At 51.2% G+C, this 24,148-nt stretch overlaps 5 protein-coding genes across 5 annotated transcripts; 3 read left to right on the top strand and 2 right to left on the bottom strand.

Moving 5' to 3' along the window:
- Positions 1-3,308: 3,308 nt before the first annotated feature.
- Positions 3,309-3,660, bottom strand: GCG54_00015581 (uncharacterized protein; the record flags this gene model as incomplete). The annotated part of the gene is made up of 2 exons (XM_045415362.1): positions 3,309-3,480; positions 3,530-3,660. 2 exons carry the CDS (start codon positions 3,658-3,660, stop codon positions 3,309-3,311), a joined length of 303 nt encoding a protein of 100 aa, XP_045271190.1.
- Positions 3,661-12,549: 8,889 nt separating this feature from the next.
- Positions 12,550-13,691, bottom strand: GCG54_00015580 (D-amino-acid oxidase; the record flags this gene model as incomplete). Its single annotated transcript, XM_045415361.1, has 3 exons — positions 12,550-12,831; positions 12,884-13,601; positions 13,663-13,691. The coding sequence occupies 3 exons, from the start codon at positions 13,689-13,691 to the stop codon at positions 12,550-12,552; spliced, it is 1,029 nt and encodes a 342-aa protein (XP_045271189.1).
- An 828-nt stretch (positions 13,692-14,519) lies between these two features.
- GCG54_00015579 (putative transporter) lies at positions 14,520-16,283 on the top strand (the record flags this gene model as incomplete). The annotated part of the gene is made up of 5 exons (XM_045415360.1): positions 14,520-14,671; positions 14,721-14,785; positions 14,858-14,960; positions 15,017-15,983; positions 16,044-16,283. 5 exons carry the CDS (start codon positions 14,520-14,522, stop codon positions 16,281-16,283), a joined length of 1,527 nt encoding a protein of 508 aa, XP_045271188.1.
- A 534-nt stretch (positions 16,284-16,817) lies between these two features.
- Positions 16,818-18,690, top strand: GCG54_00015578 (uncharacterized protein; the record flags this gene model as incomplete). The annotated part of the gene is made up of 3 exons (XM_045415359.1): positions 16,818-16,917; positions 16,977-17,411; positions 17,468-18,690. 3 exons carry the CDS (start codon positions 16,818-16,820, stop codon positions 18,688-18,690), a joined length of 1,758 nt encoding a protein of 585 aa, XP_045271187.1.
- Positions 18,691-19,454: 764 nt separating this feature from the next.
- GCG54_00015577 (L-pipecolate oxidase) lies at positions 19,455-20,893 on the top strand (the record flags this gene model as incomplete). Its single annotated transcript, XM_045415358.1, has 2 exons — positions 19,455-19,913; positions 19,976-20,893. Coding segments are annotated over 2 exons (1,377 nt in total), but the record flags the coding sequence as incomplete, so codon positions are not given.
- Positions 20,894-24,148: the final 3,255 nt, after the last annotated feature.

Here is a 24,148-nt window from a genome sequence, read left to right as displayed (position 1 = left end):
CCCAACGGTTTTAATTGTATCGCCGATGGACTTGAGCTTATCGCCCATGCTGCGCGATATTAAACAACAATAATGACCTGGCAGACACAACCGTCTTCACAAAGTTGCAGAAATGGTCGAAAATGGATCCGAGTATCTTGTAAATGACAGTGACGCGTGAAATCATTGCTGAGATCAACTGAGACCCTACAGCAGTCGAACGATTCGAAGATTCCAACGCTACATGATAGTAGTAAGCTCCTTCTGACTTATTGGACATGGGCGACTAGGCTCCGTGAACGACGTGGACGTCTGCCGACGTGAAGGGGTCTTCCTGAAGGATGTTTTGGAAGTCGAAGTCGAGACACGTAGGCTCACAGCACGCTTCAACTTTGGTCATGCCCATGTTGGATAGTTTGTGTGAAGGAACATCGGGAAGACAATGTAGAAGGACCAAGTTCTATCGGGGTAGTTGATGGAATAGCCCACTTGCTCATCTTTTCGGTCCCTGGCAGGGTAGATGATGATATGTAGTCGGTCGGTTTGATAATACAACTTTGATGGAAATTCATCAGGGTCATGCTCGAGAGCCGAGAAGAAATGAGATTTCTAGGCGCAGGAAGTTAATTTGACATAAATGAGACCGCATGAGTAGTTCAAAACATCCGCACTGAAGCTTTGGTCGCCCATTCTGGAGAAACATCACGTTTGGTGACGAAGCTTCCTACAGGTGCCACGGGCTTTTGGCTTTGAGAAATAGATGGCAGGCGAGTGAAAGTCAAAGTGCATTAGCCTGCCACTTTCATTTGTATCAGAGGTGGAACCTCGTTTTCCCTACGAATGATCCGCACACCGCCTGTTGTTGGCCACGTTCGTTCAATGCAATGCGTTCATATGGAGAAAAATGGGTGCAAGATGGCGATGGACTCTGTCCTGCGGGCTTGGTCTTTTGCCAACTAGACTGACGTTCGGTGAAAACCTCTGAAGTTGAAATAAGAATCGGCAAATGGCAAGGATTCGTCCCGCGAGTCATGCACATTCCCATTTGGGCACAGTTGTTTGGCATGATTGGTCAGGCCGGACATCCAAAAGTTGGACACCGGCTTTCGGCCCGCTGTTGACGGCGATCAACAACATCTAGCTCGCAAAAATGTGCAGCCAGCCGCGCTGGTGGCTTGAAACCCCACAAGGGTCAAAGTACTGCGCGTGCTGCCGACTCTTGACCACCTGCCGATTCTCTGCGAAGGCACACTGCGCCACTCGGAGGCAGCACGGCCGGGGGCCGTTAAACCTGCTACCTCTCCAGTAAGTCAAGTCAGGCCAATGGATGCAAGTTTGATTGGCCAGAGGGTCATAATGGTGCGCTCAAGCAATCCGTTGCGGCGGCGCCGGACGGCCGGCCGGTCCGTTTAGGGATGTTTTCTCCCCCTCTTCTTCCGATCTTGGTGAAAAAGTCAGCAGGAGCCTTGAAGCCGCCACCACACCTTCAGACAAGGCAAGGTAGGTAGGTAAGACACCAGTCCATTTCTGACAGGTGGGGGCTGAGATAAAGACCCACGCCTTCAAGGAGACATGCAAGCAGTCCGGGTGCTTTCATTTGAGCACTCCCATGGGAACAGGCTAGCTGTGACGACAAATGTCTCGATCTAAGCTGAGCCCGTGACTCATCAGTCGCCATCAACGCACTTTTGCACAGCTTATTGTCTTGAGTCAAACTAATCAGCTGCAGCGGCTCGGCTTGCAGGGCGATGACTTGCCGTGGTGGTCGTCACGCGATTGGATTGCAAAAGGAATTTGGCAAAAGACATACAACACCGGGCATTCGCCGGTCGTCACCGACCCGACTATTACTCCAGCCCCCATTGGCTTATCTATGGGAGAGCGGACGGGATCCCGAGTTCTCCAATGGGTATGGTCGTATGTGTTAGGAGACGCGAAAGGAAATGATTATGAAGGGCAGTCGACAGTCCTGCGAGCGTCCTTTCTTGGGAACCAAAGCCAGCACATCATCCTTCGTCACCTTGACGTACGGAAGAACACACACCTAGAAAAAGAACTTTTTTTCAGATATGCGGAGACGGATCAACTTACGCCGGCAAACCTTGAAATCGAAGAGCCAGGCAGATGTAGATGTATTGCCGAAGGCTTGCCTGTCGCCAAAGCATGGGAGGGGAAGTTAGGTGCAGCCGCAAACGATGAAGGTTCAGACAAACGACAGGCTAGCACTGTATACATACGCTTATGAACAGAGTATTGCGATGGCCAGGGGCATTGTAAGAATTTAGCAAAACACCCACAGCTTGCTATCATTCCGGCAGGAGTTCCAAACCCAGTGTATGATGCTAGCCGCAAGAGAAACATTCGTCTATACCTAGTAATACAGAGTCAATATCGCGCCAGTGCGCGAAGAAATCAGGCGGAGAAGGAGGCTGGCCTTCTTCGCCAGGGACAAAGTGAGGTACTGCTCGTTCCTTTCGGCACGTCATCTGGTGTGCAGGCGTTTGTACCATGACAAGTCGTCCAACGGACCTGACACAAAGGCTGAACAAACTATATTCAACCCCAACCAGAATGTAATCATTTTAGAGTTTGAAGGTTTATTAGCTGAACGCATGCGTCCTCACAGACAATGAGATGCGGTGTGGAATGAGGATGCGTTGCGTGACAGTGCTGTTGGACGCTGTGAATGGCCGGTAACTGCTGATTTCAGCTCCAGATTCGGCAGCAGGTCGCTGAAAGAATAGTGGAGGTCTGATGCGTCAGCGTGCAACCTCCAGCGCAGTGGGGCCCCCCAGTCGCGCGGCGTCCTGGTGAAAGAGGGGAGGTTGGTTTAAACATTTTAGCACTTCGCTGTAGGCAGGACCTCTGCCCAGGGCTGGCTCAGCACGGCTCCATTGAAGGCAATCCGAGAAACAAGCGCATGCGGCCCGACATTTGGATTGGTGCGTCATCACTCTGATCATCACCACGCTTTGAGGAGCCATTCATTGGCTACACTCGGTGTCGCTTCTTTTGCCATGATGCTTTGCCACGTCGTTGAATTTCCATGTTTGCAGCCAAACCGAAACAAAGTGCTACTCCCACTTGTATAGAATATGATTTGTGAAGGACGGACAGCAAGGATTTCTCATGTAATTATAGAATTTCCCATGAACCGGCTTCCGTTTTGACTTTCTAGCCTCGGTCGTGCCGATCTTGTCGTGCTTCCCATCATCCTGTCCACCGAGCTGGCGCTTGGCCGCTGTTCCCCTCCACCAGAAGGCCAACCTGTTCATGATGTACGTGAGGAATAATTGTGCCGACCAGCGAACCACAAGACGCATATCGGATCAGCGAATGGTGTTGTCGAATTTGAATCGCGCAGGAGTCTTATCAGGGTCGAAGGCCTTTTCATCGCGCCTGCCTGCCTGCTTGGCCGTCTGGTCAGGCTGGGCGTTGGGAACCGATTTCTGCTCCGTCTTGGCCTGCCCGTCCATGGCTGTAGATGCCCAGGCATCGAAACTGGACATGTAACACCATGTTAGCAGATTGGAATTGATAGGTTGCGTACCAGTGTGGTTTCTGCGCTTTGGGAGTCGCCAGTATGTCGCGGATTGCCTTTGCGTACGCGGAATCAGCCGGCGGGCGCTCCTCCGGGTTGGTCATCTTGCCGCGGTCGGACGCGGAAGCTTGGCGAGACATTGTTGATGGTTGTCTGCGTATTATATTGCGTGAGTGTGAAGCTGCTATGCAGGTTTGCTCGTGATGCTGTCCGGGGCCGATTCCAGCACGATGCAGGTTGTGCAGGAAAAGATCAGAGGGGCAGCTGAATGCGAGAAGCCTCAATGAAAAGACGGCGGCCAGAAAGGTGGAAGGCACGGTACAGAGACGAAACTCCCTTCATGATTTTAATCCCGGCAGGTTCTACCCAAATATCCTGCTCATCGCGCCTGCTGCAAATACACGCCCGATCCCTTGCCCCGCTCCGTTGTCAGCTTGGGTTGGAATCATCAATGGGTTTCCTGGCTTTAGCATCACACACTCGGCAGCGCCAAACGCCCCGGGCGACCTGCAGGCCAACAGGGCAGAGCTTCTCGCTGCAAACTTATCTTGGACCGCCTTGGGATAAGATTTGACATTCATCGTCTTCGTCTTGATGTTTAACCATGCGCGTCTTGGCATCAACGGTCGTGTTTTCTTGCTCATCCGTCTACCCTTTGCCTCCTCTGGGCACGGAATGACCTCCCCTCTGCCCTCAGGTTCGATGCACTGTCGGGAATACTTGAAGATCAGAAAGGCTTGAACCTTTGCATTCCCGATCAACCTCTCGTACTCTCGTACCACATGTCTTGCATTTTTGTCGCGCACACACCATGTTGCTTCAACTTCAACATTATCCACATTAATCTGTCATTTCCGCCCCCAGATCGGCCGCACGTCAGGTCAGGCTCCTTCCACTGCTGACCTAGCGTCGTCTTTCCGTTTGATATCCATGTCGTGGTGAGCATATTGCCGATGGACATCATCCCGATGGACGTTTTCAGAACCCCCCCAGCCACAGGTTTGTAGCTGGGTTCATAAAGAGGATCCATTACCTTCACCTTTCACACGTTCCACGCAGAATTTAATGGTCGTTGTCCACTGGCCACCGTCCGGTCCAAGGGAACTATACAGGGTTGGCTGTCTCATGGGAGTACCCGACCTTTATTATCAGTCTGTTCGCACTTCTATGAGCTGTCTTGGAATCGGGGGTGGAAGGAGAGACTCTATTTGAGGTGCATCTCCCGTCGTTCGTCTGGGAGTTTGACGTTGACTTCTGGTGTCAAATCAAAGCGTCGATAATTCTAATGAGAGAGCTTCCCCTGCCTGCTAGAACCTCCTCCTCCTGCCTGTAGCTCCCCTTCCTCAAAAGCTCCCACTCCTTTCTGTATCGGCAGCAGTTTTAATCGACAGGAAGTTTAATCCGCAGGACCTTTCTGCAGGGCATTGGCAGGGCCTTTCTACATCGGCAGGACCTGTCTGTATCGGCAGGACCTGTCTGCATCGGCAGGACCTGTCTGCATCGGCAGGACCTGTCTGTATCAGCAGCAGTCTTTATCGGCAGGAGTTTCAATCGGCAGGAGTTCCAATCGGCAGGAGTTTCAATCGGCAGGAGTCTTATCGTGACTGAGACGCTGCGGCCAATGGGAGAACCGCGCTTTCCAGCATACCATCTCCTAAGGATGGTATGGACCCACAGTATCAATCAAGGTTGACCGTGACAAAGCTTCTTAGAGTTTCCTGCCATCGTACGTAGGTACCTTACCTCTACCCTCGCTCGTCAGACATTGGAGCCCGGGATCGACTGCGGAAGTTCTCAGCGTAGTGACCTGCTGCCGATTTCAGCGCTATGCCGCAGTTGGTATTTGAGGACTCGCCCGCCACAGCGCCGCGCTGCCCCAGCCAGCGAATCCGCCAGAGACCGATTGGCGATGTTTTCTGGGGAGTGCTTGGAATCACTGATGTCACCCAAGACGAGGGTGACCGACTGCCGGTTTCACGGTAGTTCCAGCGGCAGTGACGCGCCGTGGGCTTGGCTCCAGCGAGGTACGTAGCCAAGGCGACGTGGGACGACCCCCAAAAGTTCAACGGTGACGATTGCAGTCACACGCCAAACTCGACATGCCAACACCACGGCGGAATCGAAAGCAATGTTGGAAATGCCCCGGAACAAGAACAAAATGCGCCCGCCCCGAAGACTCGGCGGGATGGCTGTGAGGTTGGTTGAGAATCATATGGCACTCGGTCCCTGTCATCTTGCCCACCCAGTGGTGTTGGCTGTACCCCGCCATGGAGACGGTCGCGACGCCCCCACTTTGGAACCCGGGACACCACGCCGCCCCGTGATTTTGGGTCGTTTGCAATTATGTGGTCAATTGCAATACCGCTATGTGTTTGGCATTGGCCTCAATTATCTTGTTCGTAGTGCAGTCAAAGTGTGCGAGCACAAGAAAGTACTGCTTCTCACCCGTGAAGACGCAGCATGCTTCGCGGTGGTATGCACTGACAGTAGCTGAGGTTCAAGGACGTGCTGCTGACTTCAGTGCTGGAATCGGCCGCCGGCCACTGTACAATACCTAGTGGACAGGGCACCAGCGGCATTTCGAGGGTCGGGCCGGCCCGCAGCTAGGGTCTGCACCTAAGTGCTAGCTGGAGTGGAACATCACTCAAGTATCTCATCAACGTCCTGAATCATGCCATCTCTTGTCCCCCATGTGCCTACGTGCCCCGAGCATTTCGAGTTGGTACTTTCTCGCGAGTACATACCCCATCATCCAAGCTCCTGGAATCCGTCGCGCGCCGCACACACAGTGCACCGGTCGTCGTAAGAAGTGCGACTTTGACTTGCTGTCCTCCCGCCTCTTGTCAGCTCAAGTAGGGATGGGAGGAACGGCACTGCATGGCGGCGAGGTGATCACCGGGCCACATCTTTGTCAGCCTTTTGGCTAGAGTCGCGACCTGCGACTGCCGGGAGGTGTCTCCTTCGAAATAGCTTGTGCTTTCAACTTTTCAAGCACGTGGTCTCTTCGAAGCCGTCGTCTGGTCCGAACTTCCTACCTCAAAAGTTATGACTGTGCTCCTGAAAGCCAGGCCGGGTACTAAGCAAGTGGAGCTGCGGCGTGCCTAACTTGCAGAAGTCTGCCAGCAAAAGATGGAAGGAGCCGCCGTGTCGTGCCTGCCTCGCATCGTGCTGTCAGGGACATTTAGTTGAGTGAAGTAGGCAGGGACAACCAGATCAAGTCACTCTTGCCGACAACATCACCGGCGGCACCCACACGTCCATCTCCGCCTTCGCTCAATCACCACCCGCCAGCAAGTTGCTCCTTCTGTTCATCTCTCGAATCACTACGTCGGTGTGTTAGGCAACCTGCGACTGCCATCCGTCTGCCTGCACGATTGATGCGGTCCATCTCAACGACGAACATCATGAGTCGCTGCGCCATCTCCTGGAATGCCGCTCCGCATGGCCACAGCCCGTAGGTCGGGCAGTCCTGTCACCATGCATACGGCATACCAATTCCCCTCCACAAGCAGCGCGTCGCTGAGGCGCATGCGGTCTATCTTCTCCGACTTGCGACTTCTTTTCCATCCATGACAGCAGATTTCCAAATCGTCGAGGCCTGGTTTAATCAGGTTGTCGAGTTTCACAACCTCGCGACTGTCGGCACAGCCCCCTTTCGACTAACCGGCCAGCGCTTGCACGCTCTTTCGACGGACCGCTCCGGCCTATCTAGGTATCTCGCTTCCAGAGGGTACCAGTCGTCCAGCGCCATCTTAGCTGTTGAGGACGTCTTCATCGCTCGCTCTGTAAGCCCACACTAGGATCCGCCAGCTACCGCTGCAGTTCAGGCTAACTTACTGCGTCTCTCAGGAGATCGATTGTCCTATCCATGGCGTCATCGCTCGGCAACGAGCAAGCCGTCATACGCAGAGAACCATCCGCCCGGCTGACGTCCGAACCAAAGCCATCACGCACCGACACCTCGAGGATACCGGGAGGCACACCAACAACACTGCCGGTCGCACGAAAACCGTCGTCCGATTTTCCGATAGCATATATGAGGATGGAACTATTCCCAAGGTTACTGGTCATCCGTCCGCCAACAAGTGGCTTTCGTCCCATACGACCAGTACACCGGTGAAGGAACTGCGTGCGGGAACCATTCCTCCTGCCGTGGCCTTCATTCTCGTTCTCGTCTCTGCAATCTTTGGGATCTCCGCCCGTCACCTTTCGTCATGATTTAGGTCTACACTAGCACATCACTCTTTTTTTCATCATCTCCCCCAGTCGATCTTGACCATACCGAATGCATTTCTACGATCCGACGACTTTTTCACTGCAACGAGGGACACATGAATGACGGACACATTTGCCCCGTCGCGTAAGTCGGTCTTTGTCGCACCTGCCCAACCTCCTGCTGACCGCAACCACCAACAGCGTCTGATGAATTTCAGCCGACAGGCTTTGTCACGCGAAGACACGTTTCCAGCCTGGAAGGTGATAGTGAGATCAACTTGTTGACGCGCGAAGCATTTGTGAAGGAGTTACTATTACACAACAAGTGGGTGGACTTGATCAAATTGAATGGAATGGACAGGATTTGGAAGCTTCTCTGCTGTTGAGTTATAGAAATTACACCAGAAGACTCTTACCCACGGAACATGCCCCTCCGTTTAATGTTACCCAGTGTTCCATCTCCTCGTTCTCGGCCTGTCAAACGCCGCCCGCTGTCAAACATAGGATCGGATTTCGTTTAACCATGTTAGTTTAGAGGCGACGAACTTCTCCCGACTTTGTTTCTCTCAGCCTCCCGATTTTGCCGGTGTGCATGTTTCCAATCGTATCTGGTGGGGAAGATACGTAAGCTGAGAATTGTATGACGAGCCATGCCGTTCACCAAGTCTACGTGGCATCCTAGCAGAATCGAGCCTTGTAGTTCGGCTATTCATTCTACTGTGCCGTGATCGTAGCACGGTGCTCGACCTTTTTAGGGTTTTCGAATTCCACATGGCAGGCAGCTCAACCTTGCGATGTACGAGCTCTATCAGGAGTCCTCACCTCTTCAGAGGCTGCGTGAGACAACATCCGTCTAGAATGGCAGCTAGGCGGGCGAAGTCCAATATATACTGCCAGCGTACACCAAGGTTACCTGTGGGCTCAAGATGTCACCGACCGTTGCCAAGGGTTTCATAAAGACCTGCCCCTTGCCCACCTTCCCGCCATGGGGTGACGGGGCCAAACTGAAAGCCTTTGTAAGCGAACTTTCAGAAGAGGAATTGCTTTCAGCATCACAGCAGCATCGTCTTTGTTCTTAGGAATGAGTTACGAAGTAATTTGACCCGGATTAGTCCACCTCTGGAGCCGACGCTCAAAGGGCTCAAAGGTGTCTACGTCTTGTTGTGACATGAAGGAAGGGCAAAGAAGCGACGTAGGAAATCACCTCCCAATGGGCCTTGGGAAGAGGACTGTGGGCATTGGGAGTGTAAAGAAGTTCGGCGTGGGGGCGAAGAGCGGCTGGCGCGAGCGCAGTGACAGACGATGCAGGAGGAGGACGGGGGTTTCCAGATGGAAAGTTGTCTGCGAGAGGGAACAACTGGCTGGATGCTGTGAAGGAGGCTCTATTGCTTGTGATCACAGGTGACATACGTGTGAGAATCTAGCCATAGAAGCCGGCAATTGATAATCGCCGGAGCCACGCGCACCAGAGTCTTCACCTGCCTCTCCCGAGGAGGGGAAGCCCAGAGTCATTGCCTGTGAAAGTCAGCTTGACTCAACTGCAATTAATCCGTCCGGCACATTTTGTAAGCACTGAAGCCATCTCGAGGACAGCCAGATCTCATTACTTGGAAGGCCATGGCAGGTTGACACTTCGGCGTTGCGAGCTTTGCGAATCAAGGAAACGAGAAGGCATCTCACTCCATGCACGAGTTCAGAGATGCCCGTTGGTTAAAAGCTGTTTGATGTTGAAGCATAAATAGAACTGTTAATGACCCTCTTGCCAGGTCATCCGCACCATCGTCTTCAACGGCTTTCGGTCTCTGTGTCGGTCCGGTACTTCGATTCCAGTAGGCAAAAAACACTTCCTATAACATAACATCGTGGGACACACAAAATATTTGACCAGAAGTTTCGGGGCTGGTGCTTTGTGGATAGATGTCTTCGGAAAAGTGCCCTTCGTGGCTGATTCGGAGTATTGATTCGACGACATCGAGATGTCGGCTTCCCGTTTCGGAAAGGCTGCACCTGCGGCGTGCTGTCTTGTCAGAGGACATTCTTGATGCATAGGCGCATGTACTCACGTGGTAAAGTTGCTTGTTTCGGTCTCCAGCATGGTTTCTCCGTGAAGATGATATGAATGGGTCGAGGTGATGGTGTCTGTGGAGTTTCGTTGATGCGGCTGTTATCGTGGTTGCAGGGTTTGTTCCCTCAAGAAAAGAGGAGAGACAACCGTACAAAGATGCTGTGTACTTGGGGTTTCACAAGTTTGGTTCTAGAATGTTTTGAGTGATTTATGGCCTACGTTAAAGGCATATTTCTCGTCGTGTGAGGAAGACCGAATCCAGGGTATCGATATCTTCCACAAGAGGCCTCCGGTGTTAACGATTGTCGGAAGATGCGCCAGAGTGCGACATCCGTGGGAAGGATCTGCTCACGGGAAACATCGGAGTTACATGGTTTGGGTTTTGGGGAGGAGGATATCTTCGAAGTCCTGTAGACAGCCGCAGAGCCCTCAAAATATGTCTCATATCTTGGCAAATTTTGACCTAAACCGAATCACTCTGTTGTATGGAAACTCTCATGTTCGCGCTTTAGAATATGAAAACGTCGTGGTCTCATGATTGGTAGATCCCCTACCTGCGCACCACCGGAAGTACCGTTATTGTATGTGCTAATTCAACCATCAAGTACGTGCTCGAAAGACGTCTCAAGCCTTGTTGGTTGTTGGCACATGAAACAAAACCCGGACATGCTTTGCGCACTGCTTTCCTCGCTTGATTAGATATTGAAAATGATCGTGTCACCTTTGCGACCACAGAAGAAGACAACTAATCTTGTCGCTGCCTTTCAAACAATCAATGCTATCTTTTGTACGCTAATAAAATGCCATCGTGCTCGAGTCAATATTCAGTGCTGCGCTGCTTTCTTGGGCTTGAGGCGATTCTTCCTGTTGGATTGGCCAGATCAGGCTATGCTGACATGCCTTGATTTTCGGAATGGCCCTCTTTCATCATGACCATTTGCAGCTTGCTCTCCTCTGCTGCTGGTCGCTGCTTCAATGACGTCGACCTTGTCATTGATTTTGAGTCCGGCTGGGAGTGCAAAGCTCGTTACCCTGCTAGGGATCTACTTGTCATTCTCCTCAGTGTGCATCGAAATCAAGCCGATATCTTGATAGCAGATAAAAGATCACTTCCTAATGCCACTTTCATACGCCAGGACGAACATAGACCAATCCAACTTGCCAGGGTGTTCAAGATATGAGTCTTGAAAGATATTAATCAGGTATTCACGCTTTCATAGTGTGTAGTGCATTTTATTGCAAGGAGTCCAGGCTGAACTGCGTGTTTATGCGCTTTCTCGTGGCCTGTGAACATATCTTCATAAAGTTGAAGGAGCTTGTACTAACCTTTTCCTATTCTGCTTGTCCTTGTGCACGTCCATACTGTAAGCCTTAGCTAACAAGAGTAACTGAAATAGTACTTGTAGGTAATTAATTTGTTTTCCTCCAGCTGTTGTCAGTATGTCTTCGACTTTCTCAATTCTGCTCCTACTCGTAAGATAGGAAATGCTCACTCTTAATTTGAAGCCTGCAAGCAGGGCGTTTTTAACATCGCAAAAACTCTCACTTCGGTTGAATTTATATGCTAAGCAAGTGTTTTCGGGATCTACTGCTTGAATTCAATTTACCTCTTGCTCCTAGCATGTGGTACTATGCGTTTATGGAAACAGGAGAGGGGCCTGAAACCATTCGACTGAATGCTGAAAATAACATAATCGCTATGTCTCTCAAAACGAAAGTCGGTCCTCACTATTGCACTGAAGAAAATGAAGTTACTATCATCAGTAATTCTTGGATCTATTGATCTCCACATCTTGGCTTGAAAACAGCGTTCCACCATGCTGATTTAAGGGATCACACAGTGCGTCGCTCGTATGGTGTCAGTAAAAGCTGAGAAATGCCTTCGTGAAACATCTCCTGAATAATTGACTGAGATATATCTTGCAGGTAGTCCTGTTCGATCGGCTCGACAATAGGCCTCTTAGAACTGCCTGGGAGAAGTCTATACATAGTCAAGGGACTGCAGTCTGATAGTTTGACCGTTGTTGTAGTCCTAAGTGTCGCGTCTGAATGCTTCATGAAGCCTAGAACAGATGAGGGACATAGATCGACGTGGCTGAATGCCGCCGCAACAGTGTTGATGTATTGATTCCGTGGAGAATCATTCATGATAGTCGGAAAACTGCTCAGCGACTCTCACAATGTCCCAGCACTGACCGGTCGAAATCCAAACAGACATCCTTAGATTCCAAAAAGAATATTCTATCGACAAAGATATAAATGTTGACAGCGAGGCGGCTAGTTATAAAAACAATTCATCGTCATGACAAACGCGACGATACCCAATCCGGGTCTGTGGCTGTGATTGTAACTGTGGACATGCCCTTTGGTCCACCGGCACAGCGTCCGAACCGGGCCCTACTCAAGACATGCGGAGGTCTTGACCCAAAGGAGCAGGTTTTATCTGCATGGGATGAAAATTATGGTCCGCAATGGCCTCCAACTGGCTCTTACTGTAATTCACAAACCCGCATGAACGTTGGGCGAACATGTGGCGTTTCGCCTACTATTATTGGATCTTTATTGGATTTTTATGTTGTGTAATGGTCTCTTTATGAATAAGGAGATCAGGGCCGTTGCAAAGCTCAAGGATGTCGAGGGTTCTATCTAGGCGAAAGTGGCAATTCCACAGGTCACACCCGTTGCCCATACCCCGACAACATGCTCATGTCCGAAGTAGCCTTACAACAACTGACGAAGCTCAATATATCTACAGATTTGCCCTCAACTGAGTCGCAGGGGTGTGCTCGCCTGATACGTAACGCTCAACAAGGTTGACCACCTCGTTTGCAAGCCCGAAGCTAAAGATATAGCCACCACCTTGAGGGCCGTATGCATGCACCACCTGTTGACCTCTGACGACTGCTTGCTCGACCCTGGTGCCGGTCTTTCTCTGAGGGCGGATGCCAACAATATCTCGCAAAATGCTGGCTCTGGCACGTTCTGGAGGAGGGAAGTCCTTGGGCAAGTTTTCATGTACTCTCTGTAGAATCTACAACTTGTTAGCGAGCCTTGCTAACCACAGAGTTCTTTCCTCTACTCACGTTTGTGCGCAGAGCGTCGTCGACCTTGGTGTTAACGCTGTCGAAGGTTTTCAAGCCTCCCAATATGGCAGTGCCGTCAGGTCTTCCCAGCGCATATGTATAATCTTTGCCTCGACGGATCCAGATCTTATTGAAGTCCGACTTGACGAGTATTGTCTGGCCTCGAACTTCTTGCATGTCGATATCTGCCACGTCTGTGAGATATCGGGCTCCCACACCCGTGCAGTTGATTAAGAGATCGTGACCCATTCCGCGGAGATCAGAAAGCGAGTTGACGTTAAGGCGCTGAAAGTTGACACCCGTCGCTTCTAAGCGCTTTCTGGCCCATGCAAGATAGATTGACGGCGTGATAATGATGGATTTGTACGCCATGCCAAATGAGGCACCGCTGGGCAGCTCATCTTTCGACAAGACTCTGTAGTCAGGCAGCTGGTTGGCGTACCAAACTTGGTCTTCAGATGAACCATCGACGACGTCATACATGTCAACTCTTCGGACACTGGACTCTGGATGCTCCAGAGCCAGCTTCCACCATGTCCAGAAGGCATCCAGCTGCATCTTTTGTTCCCGCGGTGTGGAGGGAATCATGCCCATGAACACAGCGCCTGCCCAAGGGCTGGCCCACTCCTGCGATTCCGGGTCATTGGGAAGGTTGCGGGCAACAATCGTCACGTCGTAACCCCTGGGTAGCTGACTCGCGATTGTGAGGCCGGTGATTCTGTGGTTTTACTCGTCAACCCGTGATCGAAGTGCTGTCGCGCAAAGGGGTGAAATCCTACCCGGCACCTAGAATGGTTATGTTTGGCATTTTTGTTTTAGGCTGAAGACTACCTTAAGCTTAAAGATTGAGTCGTTTGTCTCTCACAGTGGCAATCATCCCAGCTTATCATGTTCAGTTCGCACTCTTGTGCCAATATATAGTCTGCAAGTCAATTTCTCACCCATTTTCCGGAAATCGGGCGGACCCCGGATAGACGCCGGCCTCGTTAGCCGATACCTATCGATAGAACTCGTTTGCGATGTACTCAATTGAGGTTAGCCTTTGTAGTGGGGAACTGAGATGAGCGGCATGAATTGTGGATTGCTGCTCGTCTATTTCATCCTTGAAGCGGTTAGGCTGTCACCGCTCCAGGGAATCTGTAATTGGTGCTAAGAAAGAATAGCCCAATCAAAAGAAATCATACATTTGCTGACGACAGTTCATCTAGGGCGACAGGGGTACTTGTACCAACGCTTATCAGAATGAAGATCTACAATGGCTGATGCGGGGAGATGTACTAGGTTCAGAATCGTGTGCATCGAAGTGATTGGGAAGCTGGAACAAACTAGCGATGCCTCAAACTCCGCGCACGATTGGGCCGCGCACGAGATGCATTATCCGATTAAGAATAGGAGCCAAAAATAAGACTCAAGTTCTGCGTTATCTTCTTTTCTATCTCTCAGTCTATCTCTTCGTGCAGGGAGAGCTGGGCCGGCTCTTCGGTGACCTTGCCTCATGGCTTGTTGTGATTTGGGAATGGATTCGATATAAGTTTGCCATTTCGTTTCTTGGACGGGCAATCGTTCCACCTACAGCGCAATCGACCTTTATTCCTTTTTGAACGATAGAATCAATATTGCAACAGCCTCGACGAGCATGAATACAAAAACAGCCATCGCATCCGAAGATGGGTCGCTCCACGGCCACTCTTCTGCCGAGGGCATGGTCTCGTCCGAGTACAAACGCTTTTGTCGTCTGCGTGAGTCATTCACTGAGGAAAAGCAGACCTCGCTTATTCGAAAAGTTGAGTAAGTGTTCGTCAAAGTGGCAACGTCACTGTTCATTTACTCGTTCTAGTTTCCGCATCCTGCCTCCTCTAGTGCTGGTATATCTACTGGCTTACATCGACCGCTCTAATGCAGGTATGATACAGCATACCTTACAGTGCAAACTCATATCCCCTTATGTGACTGGCTGACCAAATTTCTTTGCAGGCAATGCCAAATTATTTGGTGCTTTGGAAGACCTCGGCCTAAGTGGAGAGCAATGGAACGTGTCTCTGGCCGTCTTCTTCATCACATACGCGGCCGGTGGCGTGTAAGTATTGAGCTGTGCAGCGGTCTTCACACTGTCAGTTGCTGACCTGGAGCTAGTCCGTCAAACATTATACTCAAGCGTATCGGCCCACGTTTCTGGCTCCCCTCACTGCTCATCGGATGCGGATCGACCATTGTCTGTTCTGGCGTTCAAAGCACGCATGCTGGATGGATAGCTTTCAGATTGATCCTCGGCATTATCGAAGCCGGCATATACCCCGGTTGCTCTTTCATTCTCACCTCGTGGTATAGCCCCGAAGAACTGCATTCGAGAATGACTTTCTTTTACTCGGCTGCTTCCATTGCAGGCGCTTTCTCTGGACTTCTTGCTTTTGCCATTGGCCGCCTGGACAGCACCTGGGGCTACCGGGGCTGGCGCTGGATCTACGTCTTGGAGGGAGCCTTCAGTGTCATTGTGGGCGTTGCGTGCTTCTGGCTGATTGAGCCTGTGCCGGGAAAGGTTACAAGCTGGTTAACAGACGAGGAACGCGAGTATCTCGTGCTCCGAAACCGATTCGCCGCAGGTGGAGAGAGCGGTGTCAAGGAGCGAGAGGATTTCAACATGGCCGACGTTAAGAAGGCGTTCCGCTCCATTCACACCTATTCTGTGGCGTTAACGGAGTTCACTGTGGCTGTTGTTGTGTACGGAATCAGCTTCGTCCTGCCCAGCATCGTTCAGAGCCTGGGCTATTCGAACGTCAAGGCTCAGGCAATGACTGCTCCGCCATACATCTTCGCCTGCGTTGTCACCGTCATCTCTGGCCTGGCAGCCGATCGCTACCGCCAGCGGGCACTGTCAATCATGCTTCCAAACGCAATGGCTGTCATTGGATTCATCATCATTACAATCACAATCCGCTACCATCAGATTCCCGGAGTAACATACTTTGGCATTTTTCTAATGGCTGGCGGTTTGTATCCCATCTCACCTGCCGTCATGGCTTGGGTGGCTCTGAACATGGCTGGTTCCATGAAACGTGCGGCTGGGCTTGGACTAATGATGTCCTTGGCCCAGCTCGGGGGCGTACGTTCTGACCCGGACCCCTGACCACGTAAAACGCTTTGCTGACTCTAAGACCCTTAGATTGTGGGATCTAACATTTTTCTGCCCGATGAAGCACCCGTGTACCCTACTGGATTCGGAATGTGCATTGCCATGTTGACAGCGTTCGGCGTCATCTGGCCCGGCATCTACTACCTGATCCTGAAGAGGATCAACTCCAGAAGGGCAGCCTTTTCGACCGAGGAGGTAATGGCAAAGTATACGCCGGAGCAATTGACCGACATGGGCGACGAGAGTCCTCTCTTTCGCTATGCTCTTTAGCTATGTAGCTGAGGCGTTTCTGGCGGGTTGTACGCGCACTCAAATGTCGCTTTTGCCCAGGAATTACTATCCTCAGTTCATACTTGTCTGTATAGGTCTACCTTTTGATTGTCGGTGTTCCATCAAGATATCCCGTCAGGTGTGAAGAAGCAGGCCCGAAGTACCAGTACGTCATGCTTGAAAGGATATGAAGCTTGCTTTTGAAGGATGGAACCTGTCAGAATAATCGACCGCCCAGTCAGGAAGCCGTCAAATCTTAGTCCAGAACCAGTTAATCAAGCAAAATATTACTTTGGACGCAAACATTCATAAGCCAGATTGGAATTCGCTCAGTTGCTTACCCCGCGATCTTGCCAAGCCTGGTCTCCCGGGGCCGCTTATCAGCTCCCGATCAGTCCCCGCTGATAAGCATATTCGTCCCCTTATTCTGCATGATAAGCATCCTTCATCCCCTTTGCTGATGCGGTTTGATTCTCGAAAATCAATTGATCTAGCTTAGGCGTGTCTCCCTTGCGTCTTTCATCATTAGCGAACATGATGCAAACAAATATCCCAAACTCTAGGTCGCGCAGACCAACAACACGCACAACTACAGGCTGCCAAACTTGTCGACGGCGACGTATAAAGTGTGACGGTACGTCGTGAACACCTCAAACGAGGATCGATAACGAGATTGATAATGATAATCCTCAGAGGTAAAGCCGTCTTGCCAAAGATGCCAGCGTGCGGCCATCGACTGCTCCTACAAGCCTCAGCTGAAATGGCCACGACAAGGTGCAAGGATGGGCAACAACCGCTCCCGACGGCACCGAGCACGGGTCGATGCGTCAACTCAAATGGCTTGTTCCCCCTTGAGCAAGGAAACGAGGTTGGAGACTTTCTCGGTAGACCGGCTCGAGGAGCCCATTCATGCAATGTTCGTGTCCGCAGCTTCGTGCACCAGCGGACCCGACGACAACCACGACTTTGTACCCTGGATGGATCTTGGAATGAATCATTTGTCGACAGACAGTAATTCATCACTCGTGTTGATACCATCTGACACATTCTCTCTGTCCATCTCATCGCTTGGCGACCCATATCAGCTTCCGAACATGGAACGCGAGGACAGCATGCTTTTTCACTATTGTAAGACCTACATAGGACGCATATGTTGTCTAACACTAATTGGTGATGACATCTAGATGTTGCCGAAATGTGTCCTCAATGCATCGTCAGGAATGGTTACAACAAAAGTTATCGCCAGGTCATTCTCCCGCTGGTCAACAACTCCAACATCCTACTGAGAGCCATTTTGGCCTTCACGGCTAACCGCATCAAACTGCTAGATGAACGCTTCCAGACTATTGCCCTTCGTCACCGGGCAGCAGTGCTACAAGGCTTGCAACAGTCACTCAACAACAAGAAGCGGACATCCTTCTCAAGACTGGAAATACTCAGCACGATCCTCATGCTATGTTTCTTTGAGATTTACAATCCACGACAAACGCCTAAAGACCCGCATGGCTTGCCCACAAGACCTTGGATGACGCATGCAGCGGGCGTCCGCAGGTTGTTGGAGTTGGGCCCGCTAGAGTCCCATGACTCTCACTACGAGAAAGCTGTCGTCTCTTTTCTCAGCCAGTATTTTGCTTCGCACAGCGTCCTCGCCTTTACATCCTTGTCGCCATTAGAGGATCAGATCGAGATTTTTGACCATGCTCATTTCTGGCTGGACCTGGCTGACAGGCCACCCGAGGAGATCAATCCGTTTGCTGGATGCTCCAATGAACTGCTCAAATCGATTTTGGTCATTACATCGCGAATGAGACAAGTTGCACAATCGCGGTCGCAACTACTATCAAGTCTACAACAGACTTGGGCCGGCATGATGGCAAAGCGCCTTTTCGCCATGGACCAACTTCCACCCGCTGACCGCATAGACGGCGTTGCAAGCGCGGAATTGCCAAGCCGGCACGCGGATCCGACGCCGACAACTATTCTAGGAAAGACGTCCGAAGCCTTCCGTTTGGCCGCTGTGGTACTGCTGGGGAGTTTGTATCCTCAGATAGATATCACAGCTCACGAGCAAACTGAAAGGTGTCTGGATCGGCTAGGTGAGATTTTAAGCTCTGGCGTTGCAGTCCCCCAACACGGCGCACTTGGGGCTTCCAGCTACCTTTGGCCGTATTTTGTCGCGGGATGCCACTTGCAAACCCTGGATCAGAAAGCTTCACTATCACGGCGGATCAGGCCGCTGTTTTCACAAAATTGGCCTAGTGACACAGCGTCGGGTCAGATTCTTTGCGTGCTCGAGGAGGTGTGGTCCCTCCCGGTTGGCCACAGGGCTGCAATATGCACCGACAGGAATAGCTTCTTGTGGAAGAGCGCCAAGTTGAACAGACACCAAGTGCTTGAATGGGTGTGATGGGAATGCACAATGCGATTATGTTGGCACTTTATTACGTGATAGGTTTGATATTGAGGAACTAGTCGATGCCACGCTTGCTGCCCTTACGGCCAAATACACTATCTTTGGCGCCTCTGAACCTTGACCCAAGTGTGTATCACGACTCCTCTGAGCTTAAAGGGGAAGAAGAGAGGGAAATAACTCATAAGGATTCCAGATCGCTCGTCAGACTCATGGCATACCCAATCATGCAACCTCAAGACGCCCAGTGGCTCGCATCATCCGGTTCATTTCGCCGGTGGAGGAGCTGGCTGCCAAGCCAAGGTAAAATTGCATTGATTGGCTAGGCCGATGACTTCTGCCTCGCTCATGAAAGGGAACAACCTGGCAACAGGCCCCAGCGTCCCTTGGCGGCATTCTCATCTTCTCGGCCACATCTGCAAGCCGAGCGGGGAGACAGAGGATGGACCCACAACCCTCATCCAGCTCGTTTGAAACAGACCAAAAGCAGTAAAGCGCAAAGAGTTCTTATCTTGCTATGCTACGTTGGTCCAGTCTGCATATACTGCATGTGACTGGCATGCCGACCCCATCACTTTAGACCTCGTCAATTTCATACCCATTTGAGTTTAGAGTGAAGGCCCTAGGTGTGTCGCAACTTGGTCCCCTGCACTACGATGATCGATGATATTGTCTGCAGTTGCCAACTGGAACAATATTCTCGAGGGACAGACTGCAATTGACACAACTGTTCGCACTTTAACTCTATGTCCTTTGATACAATGACATCGTCTGTCCCCAAAAAGAAGGTCATCATCATTGGTGCCGGCGCATTCGGCCTGTCGACCGCTCTGCATCTCCAACGGCATCACCGAGATGATGTGGACGTGCTGCTGCTTGACTCTGCATCATTTCCCTCAATCGACTCTGCCTCTGGAAACGACACATCTCGCGCCATACGAATGGACTATGCTGATCCCTTCTACGCCAAGCTTGCCAAAGAAGCCATCGAGGCCTGGCAAACCGACCCCGTGTTCTTGCAGCATTTCCATCTCTCTGGACGTATCGGAGCTCAGCCTCCTGGGCACACGAATGTCGAAAAGTGCAAGCATGTCCTACGGGCCAACGAGGTAGACGTGGAGGACTTTGGAGAGGCAGACAAGGTGTCAGCTCTTCACAGCAAGTTTCCTCTCCTGGGAAATAAAGATAAGCTTCAGGGATGGGACTTCTACTACGTCAACGTGAGACTTTCTTTCCTCCACCTCTCCCTCTCGGCTCATGGTATGTACTAAATTTAATCTAGCACGCTGGGTGGGCGAACCCTAAGGAAGCTGTCATCTCAGCCATGAACGACTTTGAATCTCTCGGGGGCAAACAAATCAGCGATCCACAGTCTGGACGTGTTGTCGCCAACATCCTCTCTGGTAATCAGATCCGCGGAGTCCAGACCGCCGACGGGCAGTCACACTTTGCCGAGCATGTCATCTACGCCACAGGAGCATTCTCAACCTCCAACAAGGAACTTCTCCCCGGTCTTGGCACCCAGATACATCCCACTGGTTTTGCCATTGCGCACTGGAAACTGGATGACCCAGGAGAGCTGAGAGCTTGGGAAGGTTATCCTGCCGTAGACATCTACCATAACGGCTATTTCTTTCCTCCAGACCCCGCCACCGGTCTCATGAAGCTTGGGTTGGGAATCGTGGGGTTCACGCATGACGAGAATCCTCGATCAAGCTGGGAGGACCAATCCGACGTCGGCATTGCTCTTCGGAATAGCGATCTTGTCGGCACCAACGAGGCCGGAAAGATCCCGTCCATCGCAGAAGAGGGCATCCGTTGGATCCTGAACAGATGGGCGCCAACCCTGGCCACGAAGAAGTTCTTTGACATGAAAATATGCTGGGACGCCATGACATCCGATGGAAGCTGGTTGATTGATCATCACCCAGATATCCAGGGTCTCAGTGTTGCGACCGGAGGATCGGGCCACGGTTTCAAGTTTCTCCCTGTCGTTGGGAGCTTCATCAGCCAAACTCTTGGCCTCGGTGAGAGTAGTCGGACTGCTGGGCCCAAGCTTGAAGAGATGAGGAGCAAGTGGCGTTGGGGCCGGCCTTCAAACATGGATGTCAAGGATCGGAAGGTTGTGCTGCAAGGGCGACCTGTTTTGAATGTTACGCATCATTTGAGAGCTCAGACACCCGGGCAGATTAACGACATGGTTCGTTGCAGATTATAGAAAGAAGCAGCGACAGCTCAAGGATCAGAACCAAAGCAGACCGCATTCGACAACATCGCCAACAGCGACACAAATAGGGGCGGCCTAACCGCTACAAAATGCAACACAGCTTGATTCATATACCAAATACGTTCAAGGACTTAGTGACATAAATGCCAGAGTCTTCCCTGCCCCAAACCATCAACGGAATGTGGAAGCAGGTGGTCGACACTCTGGCAAATTGAATCAATTGTGCAACCTCGTAATGGGCAGCAATTGTAGTCGGCGAGTACCGGATCGGTTGGGACGTTACACGGGCAATGTCAAATGAGCCTGTCTCTAGCTACATAACAATAGCAGATGCACTCCTTTCGGTTCAGGCTGAATCGGTGGCCAAGCAATCCTATCAAAGGCAAAATCACAGGTTCTTCACGGCAGCCTTAGGAGAAGAAATACTGATTGTTCGGCGAGGAGACTCACAGCCGCTAGAAGCGTCAGAATGATTTGTGATGTGGCTTGCTTGGCACCCTCAGCCAAGGCACCAAGAAGTCATCGCGTCACAAGTACAAGCGGACAGTGTACGGTGATACGGCGAAGAAGTCGTGGCAGGATATTTAGCTTCTCGGGTATGTAGACTGCTGTTACTGCGCAATCAGCAGCATCGGATCAATCTTTGGCGAGCGGGAACATTGTATTGGGAGGAACCAATGCTGTGAATTGACATATACCTTTCTGCTTTCTACCACTGCCCCAGCGGACCCCATTTATCACTTGGAATTTTCCCTCACTCAGCCCGAAATGTTTTTGAGAAGGAAACGGCCCCGTTCCACGATGAAGATATCAGCGTGGCTTAGGCCACTCCTCAGCTAATCTCTCCGTTTTTTCAGGCAGAGGAAATGTGGAAGAAGCGTCGTGATGACCAGCTAGGGCTTCGATAGTAGCGTCATAGTGGTCCTCCTGTCATAGGAGCAAATTCAACAGCTTTTATGACAAAGGACCGTGGGACTGAAAAACATTCAGTCAGCGAACGCCATATTAAAAAGAAAGCAAGTAAAAATAGCTGCAAAAGAAAATCTACCATGTCTCCCAAGCGGCAGCAGGGACATATCTGGTACTGGATGCAGATTGCCTTTGCTTAGAACACTGCTGTCGTCTTGGGAGTGTAGGGTTTCCAAGTATTTCGCGGCACGCCGTTAGGAAAGGTTTCAACCTGCCAACAAATGGCCGCGTGGTGAAGACGGGCCTCGACCGCATATTTCAACATGAATTGCCCACACTCGCTGAGAAGTCGACACATTGGTCCAACAGCTGAATGGCGCAGAGGAGCGGCAGCTGCCAGGGCTTTTGGACACGCTGCACCCGCTCCAAGATGACATCAAGCTGTGATTCGTAAACAACAAGGTGAATAACCTGCACCTAAAGCGAGGCTTGTCCAACGCGAGCATTCAATTCTTGCAATCTTTGCTGGAGACCATAATCCTGCATTTGTTTGTCGTCTAAGGGGGTATCACCACGGATGCGTGGGGATCTTCTAGAGACTCGGCACATTGTCACGAGTCAGAGACCTCGCAAACGCCGCAAGGAGGGCTGAATCCACTCCCTGCAGGGATCAGTGCGAACAATGTTATTGTCGTACTCGGCGTCGATGTCGATGTCCTCGTCCACGTCAATTTCGCGGGGTAAGTGTTCTGTGTTAGACACTTTGTACCGTGCTTATTCAGAGTCGTGCCGATCACTCTGTGAGACGGGTGGGTGGTGCAGACAAAAGAAATGCTACGATCTCGATTGCTAACAGCAAAAAGCACATACAACACCGGGCATTCGCCGGTCGTCACCGACCCGACTACTACTCCAGCCCTCACTGGCTTATCTATGGGAGAGCGGACGGGATCCCGAGTTCTCCAGTGGGTATGGTCGTATGTGCTCAACAATGGAACGGAGGATACCTATATTGCATGGGTGGACTACCCACGTTGAGCTTTCGGTACTTCTCCGTCCTGGCAACATGACTCTTGTCATCTTTGACTTGGCATATGTTGTAGTTTTTGTTTTTGGATGTTGCGTATCTGTTTCTGGCTGAATCACTAACCCTCACTCGTGAAATGCATCATCTGCCCGCTTGGTGGCGAATGTTCACTCGTCTTCTTGGCTTGATTGCTTTCCTTTCCAGCAATGTCCCATTTCGGTTGCTTCACCGGTCCAACCTTCCTCGCAGGCAGCCAAATCAAGACCACCAACATCTCTGGACCATCCGTATCACCGCGCTCCTCGGGAATGATGCGAGGCTTTGACTATTCCCCAAAGTTATCGCACGTAAGCGGACTGCTTGCCAGATGGGCGCGGTCAAAGAGGCAATTGGCCAGGACGGGTGAGACACTTGGATACCTTGCTGCCAACCTCACCTGACATAAACACGCAGACGCACGCCTATGTAAAACCACACTGTTTTTCGATTATCCCTGCCACTTACTGAAATCATCTACAAGCTGTTTAGAACTATATGGATTTCTACGCGGTCATCGGTGTCTGGTTCAATCTCATAGCGCTTTTGCAGGAAACAGTTCGTACTCAGAGGGAAGGACCAATCGACCCATATCCTGCGCCTCTAATCACAGACACATATGCAGCCAAGGAGAAGAATGACCCCAGAAGCCTGCGTGCGGAATGGAACTAGTCGCAAGTCCTTCATAAGTGCTCGTTCCGCCTTCTTCTATTTGGCTTCAGGTACGCCATTCAGGCGTAGCAGGTTGTGGGAAAATGCAGGACCAGAGGCCACGCCATCATAGAGACCTTTCAATGCATCCTGGTCCAGCTAGGTGTCGGTGAAGGAACTCGAGTCCTAGAATGTCTCCGTCCCATTCTGTACAGTTCGTCAACCATGTGCTATTGTTCGGACGTACTTGTAACTTGGGTCGCAGAGGACTTCATGCAACTTCAGAGACGGCTTCGTCGCATGCGCAATAACCCCCTTAGCACCAGAAGCCTCCGCGTTCCAAATGTTCACTTACACGATTGAGGAGGTCAACTGCCGACGGAAGTGGAAGACGTCTTGAGGCCTCCAGAGCGGCCGTATCTGTGCCACAAGGAGCGTGGCACTTTCGTTGCCTTTGTCACCCATGCCATCCGGCATGTTCGAGCGATTGGACGCTACCTAGACATCAGGAGCACTCTTTCAACACTTTGTCTCGTGGCCCAAGATGGAGTGAACATACGACATTGCCAGTAATATGCAACACACAATGGAGATGCTTCATGTTC

This window comes from Colletotrichum gloeosporioides, assembly GCF_011800055.1.
Source record: "Colletotrichum gloeosporioides strain Lc1 chromosome Unknown consensus_3, whole genome shotgun sequence".
NCBI lineage: Eukaryota > Fungi > Ascomycota > Sordariomycetes > Glomerellales > Glomerellaceae > Colletotrichum > Colletotrichum gloeosporioides.
This window is presented reverse-complemented; position numbering and strand designations above follow the sequence as displayed.